General features: G+C 56.5%; 1 protein-coding gene across 9 annotated transcripts in view; it reads right to left on the bottom strand.

Annotated features, from left to right (window-relative positions):
- Positions 1-19,240, bottom strand: part of CAMKK1 (calcium/calmodulin dependent protein kinase kinase 1) — a 98,826-nt gene that overhangs the window by 43,457 nt on the left and 36,129 nt on the right. For all 9 annotated transcript variants that reach the window (XM_066979493.1, XM_066979494.1, XM_066979495.1 and 6 more), the window contains 3 exons: positions 15,694-16,240; positions 6,511-6,558; positions 5,076-5,129 (listed from right to left, as the gene is read on the bottom strand). In XM_066979493.1, coding sequence (XP_066835594.1) covers positions 5,076-5,129; positions 6,511-6,558; positions 15,694-16,149 — 558 coding nt within the window. In that variant the 5' untranslated portion in view covers positions 16,150-16,240. The remainder of the gene's footprint in view (positions 1-5,075; positions 5,130-6,510; positions 6,559-15,693; positions 16,241-19,240) is intronic.

Here is a 19,240-nt window from a genome sequence, read left to right as displayed (position 1 = left end):
GTTGTGGGCAAGCTGACTACAAGCTGCCTCCACGGCCAGGGAAGAGGCGCCAGGTACGTGCTCACACCACCTCCACAGCCTTGGTGTCTGCTGTCATGCAAGCAGGGCTGGATCAGAAGAGCACCTGTCCCCCTGCACTTCCAAACAGAAACAGGGGATGGAGAACAAACTTCGCCGTGCAGCAGGCCAGAGGCACTGAACGGTCACCAGAGCAGAGACGAGCGCACACGGCAGAGAAGCTTCACTCTAATTACAGCAGGAGCTGGTAGGGCAAGGCTTCCCCACTAATTGTAGCTGCACGGAATGGGAACAGCACAGGGATGCTCGGCAACCCGCTCCTTCGGGCTCACAGGCCTCAAAGTGCCAGTGACATTTCCACTCGCAGGCAGAGCTAATTACTCAGCTAATGCCTTCCTGATAAAGAATCAGCTCAGAGCCAGGCCGAGGGATTTTCCCTTCGCACTGCTAAGCATTGCTTCGGCTTCCTCAGGAAGAGAGGGAGCCTCGGAGACTTCCCTACACGCGCCCTGCGCCCACCTTCCTTCCGAGTGACACGTGGGCACAGGCCGTGACATTGCCCTCTGAGAGGCAGCAGGAACCCCGTGCTCCTCTCTGATGTACCTTTATCATCTCAGTCTCCCGCTCTCCCTCCTAGCAACCCTGCAGCTTGAAGCCACAGCGAAGCAGTTTTGTGAGGACACCCAGGGGAAGGAGACCCCAGGTTTACGTGAATAAACCCCAGGAGGGATGCCTGGGACACAGCTGCTGTCACAACAGTGAGGCCTCAAATCCAAAGCCCCCGTCTGGTAATGACGACAGGAAAATGTCCCTCAGCTGGGGGAGGAGGGTGACAAACCAGTGAGCTCAGGGAACTTCCCACTCGTGCCTTGTGATGCTCTCGCAACACTCAGGATTGCATTTTATTTGCTAACTTGGATGTCATTTTAATTGGACTTGCGTTGCAAGGGACCCAGACCTGTGCAAGGGCAGAAAACCTATGCATGGTCCTTACCTGCCGCTCCCATGGGAGCGTGGGTAAAGAAAAGCTGCGTGGGTAAAGAAAAGCCTAAACCAGACAGGCTCGGCTGCCAGGCCCCCAAAATCTGGCTCGCCCTTTAACCCTGGGTGATCCAGCTCCTTGCTTCTGAACAGCACGGGCTGTGAGAGTAAGCCACAAATGATTTCCCTGGTCCCGAGTGCACTGCAGCAGAGCTGGCAGCAGCTCAACAGCAGGTACGAGAGAAGGTGAGGAACGCGGGAGCTGTGCCTTCCCATCCACCGTCCTCCGTGTCCCAGCTCTCCAGGGGCTGGCAAGGTTCAAGGCTTGCTGTTGGCCACTCTTCCTCAGCAGCAGCACTTTATGCAGCTCTCTGGGTTCACCAGTTTGGGAGGAACTTCTCCCCACCACTGTGACTCGGTGGAAAAGAGCCTTCGATGCAAAGGTTGGGAGGTAGAGGCAGGCGGAGCGCACGAACACACAAATCTTGTTTCTTAGGAAACCGGATTAAAAAAGGAAAAAAATGGAAACTCCCTGACAACCTCCCATGCTATTGCTTTTGTCCAGAGCTAGCGTAACAAATGTCCATCATAACCACTTTTCTCTGAGAGCTGATTTAGAGATTGGAAATAGGAAGGAGACATGACCTGAGGCATGGCAGAATCAAATTCCATCAGCACAATGACTCCAAACTCCATCTCCGCCTGGACACATTTGCCTTCGCTTTTTATTTGCTGCTCTTTCGCAGAGCTTGGCTTTTTTTTTTTTTGCCTTTTTTTCCCCTACTCACTGTCAAAGCATCTCCTGCAAACTGTGACACCGAAACCTTTCCAGCTGTGACGAGCTCCTTGGCAGAGCCTTGCCGACGCTGCTGTAGTGGCTTCGCACTCCCCAGCAGCCAGAATCCAGCACCGTGGCGGGGTCTCTGCTCCGGGAGCCAGCTCTGCCGCCCTGGGGGTCTCCTCCTCGGAGGGGGCACCGGTCATGTACCTGGTGCTGGCTGCTCCATTTCCCCAGGCTGACGTGTTCCCTGCATCCGCTGGTGTAAATCAGCAGCTTCCCAGCGCTGCGGTTGTTCGCAGCAGCTCCTGGAAGCACTTTCTCATCATTAATGGAAGGTCGAACAGCCCACAAAATAAATACAGCCCATCTACGTTTTTCCCAGATGTGGCGATCTGAGTTTTTCCTAATTCTAGGCCAGACCCAAAACTCATTAAAGCAAGAGAAATCTTTCCACTCGCTTTGTCAGGAGCTACATTCAATTTGTGGTACCTCCAAATTCTGCATTTAAGCAAAGAACTAGCAAAGGGCCCTGTCCCTCAGCAAGAATCGGGGTGTCACACTCTGAATTACACTCCAGAATCATTCCTTCCGCTTTAAAGTTTTGCTCCTTTTTATTGCAGCATGCTTGCTTAAAGAAAATAAAGCAGGCAGCAGCGTCCTGGCCTCGTGCCACGTGAATCAACCAGTGGGGCTGCTCACTAAATGCCAACCGAGGACTGATTTCCTCCCGTTATCTGTTACTGCCTTACACCACTGGGACAAAACCAACCCTCCGGAGCCAGATCTGGGGGAAAACACCCTCCCCAGAACCAGAGTCGCTCCTAGCAGTGGCTGGTAGCACACGTTTGCATTCGATACCCGTCACGGTGGGTCAGGGTGTGCTGCAGCAGCCTTGGACAGGAGCGATGGGCAGAGCCCCACAGAGGTTATCTCAGCGCTGAAAGCAGCACGTCGGTCAGATGCACCGGGAGGCGCAGGGAGCTAAGCAACCGTTAGCTAATTATGCAATTTGCTCCGGCTTCTCTGAAGCTTTAAAAAGCCTGCCAGCCCCTGGACCGCTTTCACGTCTTGGGAAAGTGGAGGTCTCTCTGGGAGAGGCTTCCCCTCTGGAAAACATTAGCATGAGCCCCTGGAAGGATGGGGGAAGGGAAAAAGTTCCTACTGCCCCAGCCGAAAGGTTAGAAAGAACACGAAATTCAGGCGTTAGCATCGCAGCCTGTCCTCTGCAGGGCGGCAGGGCAGCCATCTGCCCTCTCCCCTCCCTTCTGCTTACGTGCACAGCAATGAAATGCAGGTGGCTGCAGGTCCCTGCTGCAGTCTGCCCCAGCCCCCGCCTCGACCCCACAACAGGAGGAGCGGCGCAGAGCACAGAGCACATCCCTGCGGCGCTGGGCTGGGCATCAAAGCGGGTGGCGAGGCTGACACAGAAGTGTCCCGACACGGGAGCCACTCCGGCTGCAGTAGCTTTTAAGCGTTTGTCTAGATTAGAAGAAGAAATGGAGATTAAGTGGGGATTAACTAACACGCGTCAGGGTAGGCGGGACACAGGCTTTCCCTTTTGGCTTTGACCAGCTAGATCTACATCCCGGGCGTTAACCTTCACCCAAAACACGGACAGAGGCAGCACGCGATGCTCCACACCCACCTCTCCCCTTCCGCAGTGTGACGACTGCCCTGCCCCGCTGAGCAGCACTGCGACTCCCGCCACTGAAAGCCAGTGCCGAAACGTAAAGGTCACGATTTTCAAAGAAAAAATGTGATCACAGCAATAAAGGTGATCTGATGTGATGCGCTCCCCGCTCTGTGCTGCGGACCCTGGTCAGGCTGCGGGGACAGAGAGATGCAGGGCAAAGCTGTGTCGCTCCAGGCACCAGAGGGAGCAGTGGGAGGGCAGCAGAGGAAGGGAGCTGGTGGAAACCTCAGTGCTCCAGGGCGCCGGGTGAGTCAGCCTGGAAGGCACAGGGGATGGAAAGAATCACAGAATCATAGAACTGCGGTTCCTTTGCTGGGCCAGCTCCAGGGCACCCCTTCCAGATTTTTGTCTCATCTCTTCCATCCTTCGGTTCACGGTATTCCTCCTGCAATGTCGTGCCTGATGCTAGCACAGAAGGGCTACAGACAGGCATGCAGCTCCCACCCAGGCCCTCCAGCCTGGCACGTCACCTGTAAATCCAAGCGCTGGGGGAAAAAAGCAGCTGGGGAACAGCAGGGCTGACTGCAGTCACTCCCAGCCCCACGGGAGTGAGGACGCTTTGCAGCCCCACGGCACATTGCTACTCCCCTCCCTGTCGGACCGGCGGCTGTGTGCTGGGGCAAGCAGCAGTGCACGAATCTGCCCAGGCACCCTGACGAGCCCCTTACCACCCCCGAGTCTGCTCCATCGCAGCAGGGAGAGCAGGACTGCCACGGGCTGGCCCCAGCACCGACACGTTGCTGAGCAGCTGGGTTTGGGTTGGCCGGCACCGCTCAGCAGACACCCGCCCAGCACAACCTGCTCAAAGCAAAGCCGCTTCCCCCAGCCCTCAGGCACCTCCACACGCAGCTTTCCTTTCGCCGGCTGCCCAGCTCCTGCTCTCAGCCCACACAAAATTAGCCACAGGGCAAGCCCAGGGACACGAACGTGTTTTCCACCAGCGGATTTTGCAGGAACCCCAGCTGGGACCTTTCGGATTTGCCTGCCTCTGAAATGGCAGTGACAGATGAGGAGCCTTCCGCATAAGCAGCCTTTTTGAAGCCCAAACCCTTCAACTCTGGCTTCAGCTCAGGAAAGCATTTAAGAGTGCTCTCTGCACTGCATCCGACACCTGCACCCCGTTCAGCGTGTGGGGAGGCATCCTGCAAGGGGGTAAGGTACCGCAGAGCCAGGCACTGCTCAGCATCTTTCTGCTAAACCCTCCTGTGTCCTCGGGAAACAGGCGCGCTCGTTGCAGGCTGAGCCTCCGACGCACAGCAGGTGCCGAGTACCAGCGCCCACACACGCCTCTGATTTCAGGTGACCTGCTTCATAGCCAGAAATGTCAAGCCAACTCAGCAGCACGCTTCTGCAGCCTGCCTCCGAGGTCCCCGTGTGTTGCATAACGCAGCCCACCCGGTTTCCCTCTCGCCGTGTACGTGTGCAAGCAGGTGCGCAGCCAGCAGCACATTGCCTAACGGGGAGGTTTGGTGCCTTGCGTGCTGCCCGGATCAGAAATGCATCTGCTAAAAGCAGCAAGGCAAGGGGGATGTGGCTCTCAGGGGTGCAGAAGGGAATGAGGAGCAGTGGCAGCAGCAGTGAGCAAAGCAGAGAGACACTTACATAATACTTGTCATCGTTCTCGTTGTAGGCCAGCTTTACAACGCCGTAGGAACCCTAAAAATAAAAACAAATTGCACCGTCAGCTCAGCACCTTGTCTCCTTGCTGCTCAAGGCTGGCAGAGCACCACCTTGCATGTTTCGGCAGCCCTGATGGCGCCACGGGCACTTGCTGAGGATTAATGCCTGGAGGAGGTGCGCGCTAGCTCATCGCCTCCTGCCCCGAGACAAAGGCGCTGCCTGTCTCAAGTCAAACATGGGGAGGGAGGAGATCGCATCATTTCAGCAGATGATTTCTGGTGCAAGTTTGGAAACTTTGCCTGGACACCTTTCCTGCTCAAGCCCATTTTCAGCAGGAGACTACTGCGAGGTATCACCCTGACATATGTCTGCTGAACAAACGAGTGGGATGAACACCACAGCCTTCAAAACACCTCTCTTGACTTCAAGGAGAGCTGGAATGAAGGTCCAGGTCCCACAGGAGACGGACAAGCCCCCCGGCTGACCCAGGACAGCAGGTCCAGCAGGCCCTCTGCTAACCTCGGGGTGCAGGGAAGGAGGCAGGAGCAAGCCTACTGCTGGGGGAAGGCCTCGCACTCTGCTTCAATCAGACTGAAGCCAACAACAAAAGCCGTCGGTCGCAGCCAGCCCTCAGCGGCCAGCACACCTCGTGGTGGTTCCCCCAGCAGGCAGCGTGGTGCCCCCAGCCTTATGCCCTGCTGGATCCCCCACGTGCCTCGGCAGGGCGCATCCCCTCCCAGCCTGGGGCCTCCTGCTTTGCAGAGGAGTCTGAACTAATAAAACCCGCGCTGAAAGTCTCTGCAGCACAGCGTGCAGTTGCTTTCGACTGCAACATGCTGACTGCAAAGCAGAAGGCAAAAGCTTCCAGAAAGCAGAGTTGCTAGAGGACCCATCTGCAGCGCTGGCAGGTGTCCAAGCACGCAGGTGTCTGAGCCGCTCACCAGCCCAGACCTCCAAATAACTTTGGAGGAATCTCTCCTGAACCGTTCTGCGTCTTTGAAGCAGGCACTACAACTAAACCAGCAGCTCATTCACTGAAATTAAAACTTACACTAGTCCTGGCGGGGACCAAACACCTGCCCTGATTTTTTTTTTCCCCTTGTTGGGCTGTATTTATGCATCACAAGCACTTAGTGTCACATTTGGCAAGCAAATCCCTTGGAAGAAAGCCAACCTAACCACCTCCAGAGGGAAGGGAAACAAATGCAGATGCCAGAGGAAGTGGTTCCACTTCGACCTTGAACAAAACTTGCTCAAACCAACAAGGCAAACAAACAAACATAAAAGCCCCAAAGAAAACAAACGTGGGTTTCAGGAAGGCCTGCCCGGTAAGACCCCTGGGGCTGGCACAGACTTTCCACCCGTACGTACGCGTGTGCATGCGGTCGCCTGCGACAAACAGGCTCCAGGAACGTACCTTGCCTATTTCACTCTGCAGCTTGTACTGGTTTAACTGCACGCAGTCCTGTGGATCAAAAGGAGAAGAAAATTAGGGTATTGGTAAAAGGAAATGCCCGAGTTTGATTCAGTACCGAGCAGAGGCGGCGTGCTGAACAACGAAAGGCTGAGCCTCACTTAAACCATTCCCCGGTAGGCTCCCAGCGCGGCACTTCTGGCAGCTGAGGACAGAGCTGCCATGGCCGAGTTCCAGCCCCAGCTGTGCTGCAGCACCTCCGGCAGCACCTCTGCCCCGAGGCACCAGTGCCGCGCCAGGCTCAGCCCAACCAACCCTGGCCCTTTACAGTCCCCGAGGGCATCCGACAGCAGCTTTCGTGCCACGGGGACAAGCACCCGGCACAGCCTGGCTGCACCCGCGGAGGCCCCAGGCGAATCGCGGGCTGCTCTTTGAGGAGAAAATGCAGTCACGCTCCTCTGCAACGCAACAAACAAGGGATTCCCCTCAGCTGACAGTACTGGAATAAAACCACCCCGAAGCAGGCCTGGGCTTGGTTTATAAGCCACTGAGCTCCGCAGCTCCGGGGGGCTGACGGGTGGTGGATGCAGACGGATGGCCTTGGCAGGGTTGTAATTAATGCACTGCTAAAAATTCACGCACATGCTAAATCCACGGCTCCCTTTAGCACTGCACTACCTAAAGGAAGATGGTTTTTTTTCCACCGAGGTAGCAAGAGCTCTGCAGCTTCGTTGCGCTTGGGGCTGGCCCCTCCGTCCTCATTAAGTACAAGAAAATCAGACTTTGTGCTGGTGCCGGGTGAACTCTTGCAGCTCTCGGCTGCACGATGCTGCGGCAGCTGAAAACATGAACGAGTTAAAAAGCAACAATGGCAGGGAGATTAGTCCTGGACGAGGAATCTGTACGCTGAGGACAAGGTGCCAACCAGCTCCTGGCACTGGAGGCCACAGAGCTCAGACCACCGGGTGCCGAGGAGTCAGCCCAGGCCAAGAGGTTGCTCTGGGTCTGCTCAGCTCCATCTATTTTCTTCAAGCATCTCCTCCTGCTATCTGCTTGTCGGCAGCTGGGTTGTGCCTTGGCACCATTTAGCTGAGCCCACGGGGCTATATTCTGTGAATAAAAGCGAAGCCCTGACACACACGTTGGTAATAAAGGCTCAATTTCCCCTGCCTTCCCTGGGAACCGCTGGCTCTGAAGGTCAGGCTGCCCTTTCAGCAGCTCGTAGCAGAAGGAGCAGATGTTGAGGAACGGAATTATTTACAGCACCGCAACATTTCTGGGGGTTTGTCGGTCTCGCAGAAAAACAAGAAAAGAAACCCTGCAAAGCCCACCTTACCCTGGCAGCGCTCCTTCAGAAATTCAGGTGAGATCCCATTCTGCTGGAGCCCAAGCGCCTGCATTTCCACACACCTGCCCTGCACACCTCCCGTGCACCCCCAAAGGGCACGCAGCAGCACGGAGACCACAGCCCAGGGCACTGGGGTCTTGCAGCACTGAGGAGCTGGACCCAGGGAGTGCAAAGGCATCGCCCCTTATCCCCCTGGAGCACCACCAAGCCCCCATCCCTCAGGAGAGGGGAAAACAGGTGCCCCAGGCTCAGCGTTTTGTAAACGTTCAGTCGAGGAGAGATCTGGCGACGCTGCAGTGGTTTTTGCCTTGGTCCTGACTTAACCCAGCGTTTCAGTGAGGGGACGGCCCTAAATGCCACGGAGGGAGGGAAGGGGAGAGTTTCCGAGCGGTGCGCATGGCGTGTGCTGCTTTAGGCCACGCTGCCCCAGTGTTTTTAGAAACCATAGCTCTCCCTGGGACTGCCAAGCATTAAACCAGGCTGGCAACTCCCTCCCAGCCTCCACGCCTGGCACTTTGTGCACGAGGCTGAGACAAAACACGCAGACAGGTTGGTCAGACCTCTCGTAAGCCTCCAAATAGCCCTGCAATGTACAGCAGCAGCACCGGGACAGCAGAAGGGCTGCCAGGCACCCCCAGTGCACGTCAGAACAGGCAGGTGTCACAGCCCCATCCTCTCCACTACAAACAACGCTGGCTGTGAACTGGTCTGTTCGAGGTGCATCAGGGCGCTGGTGCAGCGGGAGGTAATTGGGGCAATTCCCCCCCACGAAGCAGAAAGCACTTCCAGCGCAAGCCATCGCCACAGTGAAGGAGCATGAAGAACCGGGGAAATGATGACTTTTAAGCTTGCAAGCAGTGCCTTGTCAGGACTACAAGGAATGATTTAAATCTTCATCTTGTTTCCAGCGAAGGAAGTTTTTTTCCACCACCCTGACAGGGAGAAAGAGCCAACAGTGAGTAATGGAGCCACAGCAGTGCATTAACTCCGCCGCTAGCAAAGCTTATAAAATCTTTCCAAAGGCAAAACCCAATCAATCAGAACTAGAAGCAGCAAGAGAGGAGACGAGTAAATGACAAGATGCAAAGCACAAGGCCACTGAAACGTACGGAGAAGGAAAAGCCCATTGAATTTTAAAGGCCTGCCCTCCCCAGAGGGATGCAGGACCCCGGGTACAGACACAGAGAACAGCTGCCCTAAAGCCCCCAGTCAGCAGATTCACTTCCCAGCCTGGGGCTGTGCTTGGCGTTGGGGTGATTTTCACCCACTAAGCAGGAGCAGTTTCTGGTGATGGCTCCTGGCCTGGTTTCGCCGTGCTCGGCCTCGTGTTCCCCCGGCCTTGCCCCGCGCAGAACGGCGTCGCCGCAGAGATGGGGAAACTCTCACAGGGCTCACTCCCACCTCCTGGGCTCCTCCCTTGTGCCACGCGGGGCTCACAGGCGATGCCACGACACTGGGGGAACGCTTCTTGGAAGGAACTGCAGAAGTACTGCCGTGGGAACACCACGCGAGGGGCCAAGGGAAGGCTGATGCCAGGGCACGGCTCTGCAGCACGGCCCCGGAGCTCTGCGTCAGCCCCCAGCCGGACCCGCACCCGCTGCAAAGCAGCCTCCTGACTTCTGCCAGGCTCTGGGCACTTGGAGCTCAACTCAGCAAAACCCAAACCAGATTACAGGTGCTTTTTACGTTTTCTTTTTTTCTTTTCCTTCTTGCAGAAAGACCACAGTTCACAGCTCTGGTGTCTCCCACCACGTGTCACTGCAGACTGGCAGCGTTGCTGTTGTGTTGGTGTTAGGGCTCCTGCCGGGAGCGGGACAGCCGTACCGTGTCCTTACCAGACACCAACTCCTACCTCTGGGCCAAGCGTTCTTAGAGATAACATTGTACGGCCCTGCTGACTGCATCACGTCCATGTAACTGCAACCGCTGATAAATACGATGTGAATGAGTGAAATGAAATGAAATTTGAACGAAAGCCGTGGGTAAATTAGTGTGCGGTGCCCACCTCAGTGTGCAGTAATCGTTCCACCTTAAAAACCAGGTGCCCCCTTCGTTAGCACGTCCAAGGTATTGCTCAAGAGAAGGAGGCGAGGTCAAAGCTACAGAGAACACAAAAATCAATCAAAAAGTCATAAAGCAAGGTAGAGGCCAGAGCGCGGGCCTAATCCATAAATCCACTGTTGCCAGCGCTGTGACAAAGCCCAAGAAACTGAGAACTGCGCCTTCGCTGCCCAAGGGGGACGATGGAGTGGAAAGGAAGAGCCAGGGCTAACGTCCAAAGGAATACGTCTTCAAAAATGGTTAGGCTGGCCGCACATACAGATACCGGGAAAAATTCTGTCCTTAAAAGAAGCCGAATTCAAACAGTTGAATTTCATCAAGATACATTTTAAAGAGAAGCATGGGAAGGAAAACTGGGAACTACGAGTCACTAATGATGACAACGCTGTTTTAAAATCATCCCAGCTGGAAGGGGAAGCGAAAGCAGTTCTAAAAACAGCCTAAGTGAAAATACAAGGCAGACAGGGGGCATCGGGGGCAGCAGTCAATACAAATCAGAAGGCTGTTAAGGGACAGAGCAGGACGCACAGGAGGCCCAGCGCTCATGGAGGTAGGAAAGCCAGGTTTGAAACATGACCCAAAAGAGGCGCAGGACTCGCACCGGGACCTGCTGGGGCCGTGCAGGCAGCACAACGCCAAAGCTCAGCACCAGCCTGGCCTCACCCGCCCGGCCCTCCAAACCCGGGGGCAGCATCCCAGGCGCCCGCTGGGTGCCCGGAGTCTCATCTGGAGAGAGGCCACAAGAACAGAGACGTCTTCTTCCACACTTCAGCTCCAAACCTGCCGGCACAGTTCCGTGCTTTGTATTTTCTCAGCATGCAGCGTGGCAGCTGAGCTTCCCCAGCCCCTCTGAGCCCTGAGGGAGGGTGCTGAGCCCAGCGGGACAGAGGCAGCCCCGCCGCAGCTCTGGCTTCGGGCTTTCTCCTCCTCTCCACCCTACACCCTTAAGACCGAGCTTTAGGTAAATTGGAAATGTAACTTTTAAATAAAGGTTAATTAGTCCTAGGAAAAGAAATTAGCAACTTCCGTGGGGGATTCTCCTTCGAAGGAACGTTTCCCACTTATCTTTGATCTTTTCAAGAGAACTGCAGCTTGAGCCCCACAGCAAGACCTCTACGAGAAACGAGTCCAGGGACTTGTGGGGCTGGACGGGGAGGCCAGCCGTGCCGAAACCCAGGCCCCACGGCTGCCCCAGCCCCTCGGGGGTTATCTTGGTGCACAGCAAGGAAATCACAACCTTGGGGAGAAAACCTGGCTGCTCCAGGGACTTGAGGGAAGACCTGGGTGTAGCCCACCACCAGCACCACCTCTCACAGCTCTCGACACCAGCTGCTTCCAAGCAGTTGGCCAAGCAGGCAGGAGGCCCACGATAAAGCCATGGAAAGGCAAGGGGAGGAAGGACGGAGCTGTGATTTATTTTCTGGGATGAGCTGCAGACTTGGAGTGTAGGAAAATTCCCTTTGTCAGCTCACCCTCCAGCCTTGGGCTCGGGTCAGCAGCAGCACCAAGCAGGGGAAGTTTCATCCTCTGCGCTCCTGCTCAAGCGTGCAGGGCCACCCACAGAGCGGGGAGCCGCAGGACGAGGTGCTGAGCCCCGGCGGAGACACCACGCTGCTGCCAGCGCTGGGAGGACCACGCCGGGCTGCCAGGATGGATCCAGGGGAGAGAAAGGGAACGTGTGAAAGAGAACTCAGCAGAGACTGGAGGAGGATAAAGCAACTGACAGTGCGGGCAGGTCTGGGGAGAAAGTCTGAAAAAAGACATCTTCTAGCTCTGTCTAGCTGCTCACCAAATCAAAGTTCTCTCGGCTACCTCAAAAGGTTGCCTTGGGTTGGCCAAATAAAATAGCAGCAGTGCACCTTCCAGTGCAAGCTCCCAGCAGGTAGCACCCGCACCCACTCCAGGCAGGCCACGCTCTGTCAGACCCAGCGACGAGATCCTGTAGGGCTGTACCAACTTGTTCGTGGGCTCTCGCCCTTTTCCTGGTACACACCAGGGCCGGCCTCATGCGAGCAGTGAAGCTTAAGGTACATTTAGCAACCCCGTGGAAAGGCCTCTTCTCCACCACGCTGCCAGCACCGCACCTCGGCAGAGGCAGCGCGGGCCGGCGCCCTAAATTCTGGGCCCTGTGCTTGAGCTCTGCAGAGCGATGCGCCTTTAATAGCTTCAGCCTAATAACTCTGTGCCACAGCTAAAGGCAAAGCCGCTCCCTTGGTGGAGCGAAACTCTGATGAGAAAAGCAAGGAAAAATCCCGCCAGCCTCATAGGCACTCCCAGCAGGAGCATGGGGCTGGAAGGACCTTCAGGGGACGGGCCACCGAGAGCCTAAGAGAGGGGGGAACCAAGCAGGGAACCTGCCTCACACCCTGTGCTTTGAAAATTGCGGATCCATTTTCACGGAGCTGTGGCAGATTGGGTTAATTAAGTGCACAGCACCACTGCCAGGAGAGCAGAACGAGTTACGTCCCTTGCCGAGTTAATATTGCAGCTCCAGGCTTGTCGACAGCGGCTGCAAGAAACCAGCAGCTGCCAACACCTCATCCCAGGGCAATTAGCTAATTGGTGGCTCTGCTCGGTTGAGCATGAGCTGTCTGTATGAGACAACAAGCCCTGGCTCTGCTTCAAGCCCGCCAGCCCAGGAGCCCCGACACAAGCAGCCCCCCCTGAAGGCTGGGGCTGGCCGCAGGGTGCGGGGACAGGGGCAGAGCCCACGGCTCGAGGCAGCTTCGGCTCCGGGGCCTCGGGTCCGTGAGCGTAAGTGCTCCTCCTGAACTGTGACCAAGTATTAAATCAGAGGTAAAAAGCTCAGCAGCACGGCTAAATGAACTCATGGGTCTGCTGTAACTCGGAGGAGAGCAGCAGCAAATTCACGTCTGTCACAGCCCGCCTCCCCAGAGCACGATCCCGCGTTACCTCTCCTGGTCAAAGGCAGAGGAACTGCCGGCAGCGAGGCTCCGCTCCCGGGGAGGGGAAGCAGATCCAGCCCTAGCTCAGCATCGGCACCACACAGGGAATTTGGATACATGGCCATGCCATCCGCCTTGGCCCATGGATGGTACCTGCACGCGTACCGCCGACAGACGCCTGAATGCTCACGAACCTCATCCTCGTTTCTGTGCAGGCTGAAACCTAACTGCAGCTGCCAGCCAGAGCGACGGTGTCCTGCCACCGGGAAGGCACTGCTCCCAGTGCAAGCACAAAGCAGCCACCCAAAGGGCCCTAAGCAGGTGAGAGACACGCTGGGGTACAAACGTGGTGCTTGCCTCAATCCAGATGTGCAAAGGGGTCACTGGCAGGGAGGGCAGGGGCAACGCCGGGACCGGCGAGGTGTCAGCGACCTGCCAGCCTCCCCCCTCGCCGAGGGTCTGCACATCAAAATGATCAGGAGGAAGCACAGAATCCTCGTGTGCTTAGCAGCAGCTGCTGCTGTTTCTCACCGCAGGGTTATTTTATTCCCCATAGGACTGAAAGCCCCAACACTTTGTCCCCAGTAGCTCTTAAAAGCTTTGCCCCATCTCCTGGCTCTGCTCGGTCCTCCCAGCTCCCGAGCAAGGCTCCGCTCACGGCTCACAACCAACGTACCGAACAAATGCACGGGGCAACCTAAGATCTGCTCCCCGTTTCTCTTCCGAGTTCCCGCTGCATGTTGGCCAGCCGTGCAGCTCGTGTTTGGACTGCCTGTGTCCCACACAGCTACAGAACGGGCGCCATGCTGCAGGCTCTCAGCAGCAGCTGGCGGGTGGCACACCGGCTGCCGGAGCCGGGCTGCGTGCTCCTCTTGCTGTCACAAATTTCATGCTTATTCTTCATTAGTGCGTGGTCAGCCTCAGACTTAATTCCTAAACAAGTGTGTGTCTTCCCAGTCCTTTTGTTGTTTCTTACAGGGTACAGACCCCGGCCCTACAAGCTACTCCCGAGGGCCCTGCTGGGGCAGCGAGTGCCACTGAGCACCTCGCACAGCTCTTGGCCAGCCTCCCCCCCGCCTGCTGCTGCAGCGCTCCCCATTAACGTGAGTGATGGCTTCTAATAAGCACAGCACTGCCGAGCATCTCCTCTGCACTGGAGCAAGGCTCGAAATAGTTCCAGCAAAGTGACCTTTAAAAACAGAGCTGCCTGACTGCTGCGGGAGCAGGGAACGGAGGGCTCCGCGCCTGCATTTCTAACCAAGCATCTCCCGTCCCAAGGCAGTAACGGTCGCTCCCTGAGATGCAAATACTGTGCAAGGAGGATTTTCTATTTCCTTTCAGCCTGGAGCGTGCTAGAATCGCACTCGACTGCAGATACTTGGAAGCAGATTTCGGACAAGCCCCACTCCTGGCACAGCCAAGCACTGCAGGAGGGGAGCGCCGGCACACCGGTCACGTCCGTTCCCAGGAGCTGGCTCCTCGCCCTCCTGAAGCTTTTATTAAAGCACAGGGCTGTCGTCAGAGGAGCTGCAATCTCTGCAGCTCATCTTATGCAGATATCCACTTCCCAGCCGTCACCCACCTCACAGCTACCATGACTTGCAAACGTTCCCAGTGGACAGTGGCTGATTTGCATGTGCACAGCACTGTCCTCTCAGACGTACGGGGGGGAAAACACCCGCCTGCAGGAAGGAAGCACTAAGCCGCGTATGTTAGGCTTCAGGTCTCAATTCCGGTGATTTTGGCTGCTTAGGACACAGGGCAGGACCTGCAGTGGGATTTAGGCATCGCAGCAGGGTCATCACAGCACCCAAGAGCACCGCAGTGGTGTGGCAGCACCAGAGAATGACGCTGGGCACCAGGCTCCCCATCGGCAGCGAGGGGGAATCGGGGACAGACGGGCACTGCTCCTGAGCCTGCCTGCTGCCTCCGTCCTGCTCAGCGCCCAGGGAAAGGGGCAGCCTTGGCTTGGAGGACAAAACATGCACGAGACTGTTTTTTCCCAAACCAGCTGCGAGCCCCACTAGGCAGACATTCCCTCTCTGGTACCCCAGTCAGCCCATTCCCTACTAAAAAATCTTCCCAGCCAGTAGGACTTCAAAACATTTTTGCTTCAAGAAACATGCATTTATTCCAGTTCTATCATGCCTGACTTTCAAAGAAAGCCCTGCTGAAGTTTCAGTTCCATCTGCATCCACTCCCTCACCGGCCCTGCTGCACCGCCCGCGTGGGACAGCCCCGCAGGACAGGGGCAGGAGGGGCTGCAGGCAGCAGAGAAACCCCTCTGAAGGACACGGTCATGGCCCTCAGCTACCTCTGCTGTTACAAAGCCATGCAAACGCTTCCGAGACAAGAGAAAATCCTTACAGGAGCAGGAAACACCAGTGCATTTAAGCTCTTTATAAAATTAAATCATGCATTCAATAATGGCAAAAACATAATAGGAGATACATAATCTCCAGAAGCTTAAATCCATAAAATACCAGCGGCAAAGCTGCCTCGACTGATAAACCCCCAAAGGGCGCGCGCTGCAGGGACACAAAGCAAATCCGTTTGGCCACAGCCCTTTCTCTGAACAGCCTCACAGGGCTCCTGCGTGCTACTGCTACACACCAGGGGTCCCGGCCCCGTCACGCCCAGGGGTCCCAGCCCGGTGAGGGTTGAAGAAGCCACGTGTCAGGTTTGGGGATGGATATAAAGGTGTTCAGCCGTTTCAAGTGAGTATAATCCCTGGTTTCAGGGATTTTTTCCCCTTAGAATAAACACTGCTTTGAGATTTACTGCTTCAAAAGACTACAGACTCCCGTGAGAAGTTCCAGCTTACCGTACGCCAGCAGCACAGTTAGGGGGGAGAACATGCAACATGCCTACCTCGGCATCCGAGATGGAGACCCGATTGGACTCGATCGTCGGCCTCCTCATTATCCGCGGTGATGGCCCCGTGGCATAAGCACCAAAACCTGGAGAGTTGCTCGAAGCCAAATAACCTCCCGATGATCTTTCCTGGAGAGACAACTTCCTGCTGGAGAGGACAGGCCTAGCGAGAGGTCTCTTGGAACCGTGCCTCCAGTGAGCATCATCTGGCTGTTGGGAGGGCAGGAACTCGTTCGCTCCCACGTCACTGCTGACTCCGTTTCTCTGGATGTCTTTTATGTTTTCAGAAAAGACCGTGTCGTTTTCTTCGGCGTTGTCTTCACCATTTTGGTCACTTCTGTCCGGGCTAACAGCCACGGCGATGGCTGCGACCCGCTCTGCCAGCTCCACCTGCGTGTCTTGGCAGCACGCGTCCGTGCCTCTGCCCACCGCGCTGGTCGGGGAGTCCCCCATCGCTGGGGCCGGCTCAGGCGGCACTGCGGAGCGCGGCGACGCTAGCGCTCACCGGCAGCATGTGGCACGAAGGAGCGGCTCCACGAGACACCTGGAAGGAAACACAGAGAGGTGACGGCGGTAACGGGCGCTCAGCACGGACACAGCCGAGGCAGCCCCTGGCTCCTTCCCCAAGAGGGGCAGGCGAGGCGCGAGCAGCCTGCAAGCAAACGGCGTCACCCAGAAGGAGAGGCAATGCCGAGCACTGCGCTACTTGCAAAAACTTCCATGAGCGATAAGGATGAGATCTTATCTGAGTGCGACCAGACACGCAGACAAAGAGAACTTCTCCTGCAGCTCGAGCGGGTCAGCCCGCGTTTACAGCACGGGGAAGTGCAGGTTCTCCCCCAGCCAAGGGTAAAGGGTCAGCCTGATGGCCTCTTGAATTCTTACTTACAGGGAACAAGAGCTCCTGGTACGCGTCCAAAGCCAGCACGCCGCACACCAAGTCCACAACCATGTAGGGCTCCACAGCAGGCTCCGTTGCCCTGCTCGGCCCCACGGTGTCACAGAGCAGCCTGGAAGCCAAGCCACGGCCACCGACTCGCTCCCCAGCAGTCCGTGCAGCTTCCTCACCAGCCGAGGCAGGATTTAAAAGCGGGTCTGGGGTCTGCCCTGGCCCCCATGGCTGCAGCCTACATGCAAACACGCATCAGCCTCACTGCCCACCGTGTGTAAAAGCTACACGGAGCTGCAACTCACCAAAGCTTTACGATCACCGGCATGTGGGCTCTGTCTTTTCCTTTGGAAAAGGCCTGCACAACACAAGACGTCACACAAAGCTGCCGAATAAAATCACCGCTTCCTGCACGCTAATTTCAGTCTCGATCTAAACCAGAGATTTCAGTCTTCCCGGCGGGGTCCAGAGCAGGAAACGATCCTCTGCAGCACCCGGCTGCCAGCCCTGAATGACCTGCTGCCGCACACGTCACCCGGTCGCTCTGCCCACCTCTGGGAGCAGCTGGGGGACCCCCGCGGCTTTACTCACCGCACCCCGGGCTGCGTCCATGAACTGCGGGCTTACCACCGAGATACTGCAACCTCTGGTTCGCTACAGGCAAAGCAGGCGGTGCATAAATATCCACACAAGGCAGATAACACTCACATGGCCCTGTTTTCACGCCAGCTACGCTCAGTTTACACAGGGAAGGGGAGGCCGGGTGAGTTCAGGAAGCCGCGGGCAGCCACCAGCCTGGGAACGCCGGTGGGCTCCCCAGGCAGGAGCAGGGAGCAGAGGTCGAGCCTGGCCTGGAGCTGCCCAGCGATGCTCCGGTAAACATCTCCAGCTGAATGCTGCTGCGGAGAACGACCTCCGAGTGCCCTGCAGAAGCACAGCAGCCAAACTCGAGCAAATCTTCTATGTCAGTACAGAAACTGGAGGAAGACCTGGATGGCACGCGTAGCCCTGGGTTGCATGTCAACCACGCCATGCACCGAGTGCCACGGGGAGGAAAAATCCACCCCCAACACGTTCTTCCCCACAGGCCCGCTCTTCACCTCCCTCCTCTCCGTCTCCATCCCAGAATAATCTTCCCCCCTTCTCCTGTCTTTTCTGTAGCATGTTTGAAACAAATTGACAGAAACGTCAGTCACTCAGAGCAGTAATGAAATGGTGAAATCAGCTTTAAAAGCTTCTATTAAAACTATATTTAAACCCTTCAATCCCCGAGCACAAATCCTTTCCAGAGCAGGAGGCAGGCAGCAGGGGGTGGCTCACAGCAGCAGCAGGGGAAGGGGCGCTGGGCTCCAGCACGCAGCCCCCAAACCCACAGAAAAACCAGTGTGCCACCCCCTTTGCGAGACCTCCCCTCTCCGCGTAGCCCCACACCACGTTCCCCTACAACTCCCGTTACCAGGCCCCAGCCTCCCTAGCTTGTCCTTATTACCAAGCTGCATGCTCCAGAGCCAGCCGCAGCCCCGAGCTGGCTCAGCACCGATCCCGTCCTTCAAAACACACCCGTGTGAAACCTGCCGAGCTTTGCCGCCTGCAGAACAGACAGCCGAGGGCTGCACTTGGAAAGTCTCTGGTCTGACGTAGGGCCAGCATGTCAGGGTAAATGGCAAGCCTCCAGCTGCCCCACTGCCTCCCAAGCCACCTTCCCCGTGCTCCAGCACCTGCAGGGCTGGGCTGCGAGTCTCTCTCGTCCCTTTCGATCACTCCAGCTCCCGCTGCACTTTCTCTTCAGCCAGGTGAACTGTAACTGGGGACACAGTGAAGCACTAAGCGAAGGGGGCAGCACACAGCTCACCTGCCTGCCTCCTGAAGTGTAATGCTTCAACGCGAATCCTCGGATAATTCACAACTTCACATCAACCCCGTAAACCAGTCCATCAGATCAAACCAAACAGGTCCATACAGCATCGCAACACAACGCAGTGCTGCTAGAAGTATTCTGCAAGAAATCCAGCAAGACTCAGAGAGAACAATTGTTCATCTGCACAATTGGGCTTGGTTTGGATTCTACTGGTTTGAAGGACTCCTTTTCACAGCTAAACCCTCCCGAAGTCTATCAGAAAAGAATGGTTTCTGAGCGAGCAGAGCAGTCGCTACCAGAGCAGCCTCGCTGTGCAGGACGCCCTGGACAAAAGGCAATCACTTCTTTCTGCAAGACCGAAGGGGAAGGAGCAGAGCTGGTCAGGCCGCCCCACGAGCGCACCTCGCTGCGATGGCAGCTCACCGTCGGACACCACGACTGCCCTCCAGGGGCTCCTGCTGCAGCACAGGGCCGGCGCTGCTCTCCCGGTCACCAGCCCGATCCCAAACAGCGAACTCCTGCTGCAGAGCAGGGCACTCTGCTCCAGACAGGAACTGAAGCTGCAAACAAGCTTATATGAGCAGAATTAATTCACTTACACATACCTTATTTACTGGTTCTCCCTCCAGCTATTCCTCTCCTGCAGGCAGACGGCCGCTTCGCCCGTGTTTTCCGCAGTGTATTTATCAAGCGGCTGCACGTTTCCCACATACGCTCTGAGCAGAGCACGGCAGAAAACAAGCTTTTAGAGGGAATACGATTCTGGAGAAAATGTCTCTGTATTGCACGTGGGAGCA

The sequence above is a fragment of the Anser cygnoides genome, chromosome 18 (assembly GCF_040182565.1).
Source record: "Anser cygnoides isolate HZ-2024a breed goose chromosome 18, Taihu_goose_T2T_genome, whole genome shotgun sequence".
In the NCBI taxonomy this organism is placed as follows: domain Eukaryota; kingdom Metazoa; phylum Chordata; class Aves; order Anseriformes; family Anatidae; genus Anser; species Anser cygnoides.
Note: the sequence above shows the minus strand (reverse complement) of the source record. Positions and strands in the feature narration are given on the sequence as shown.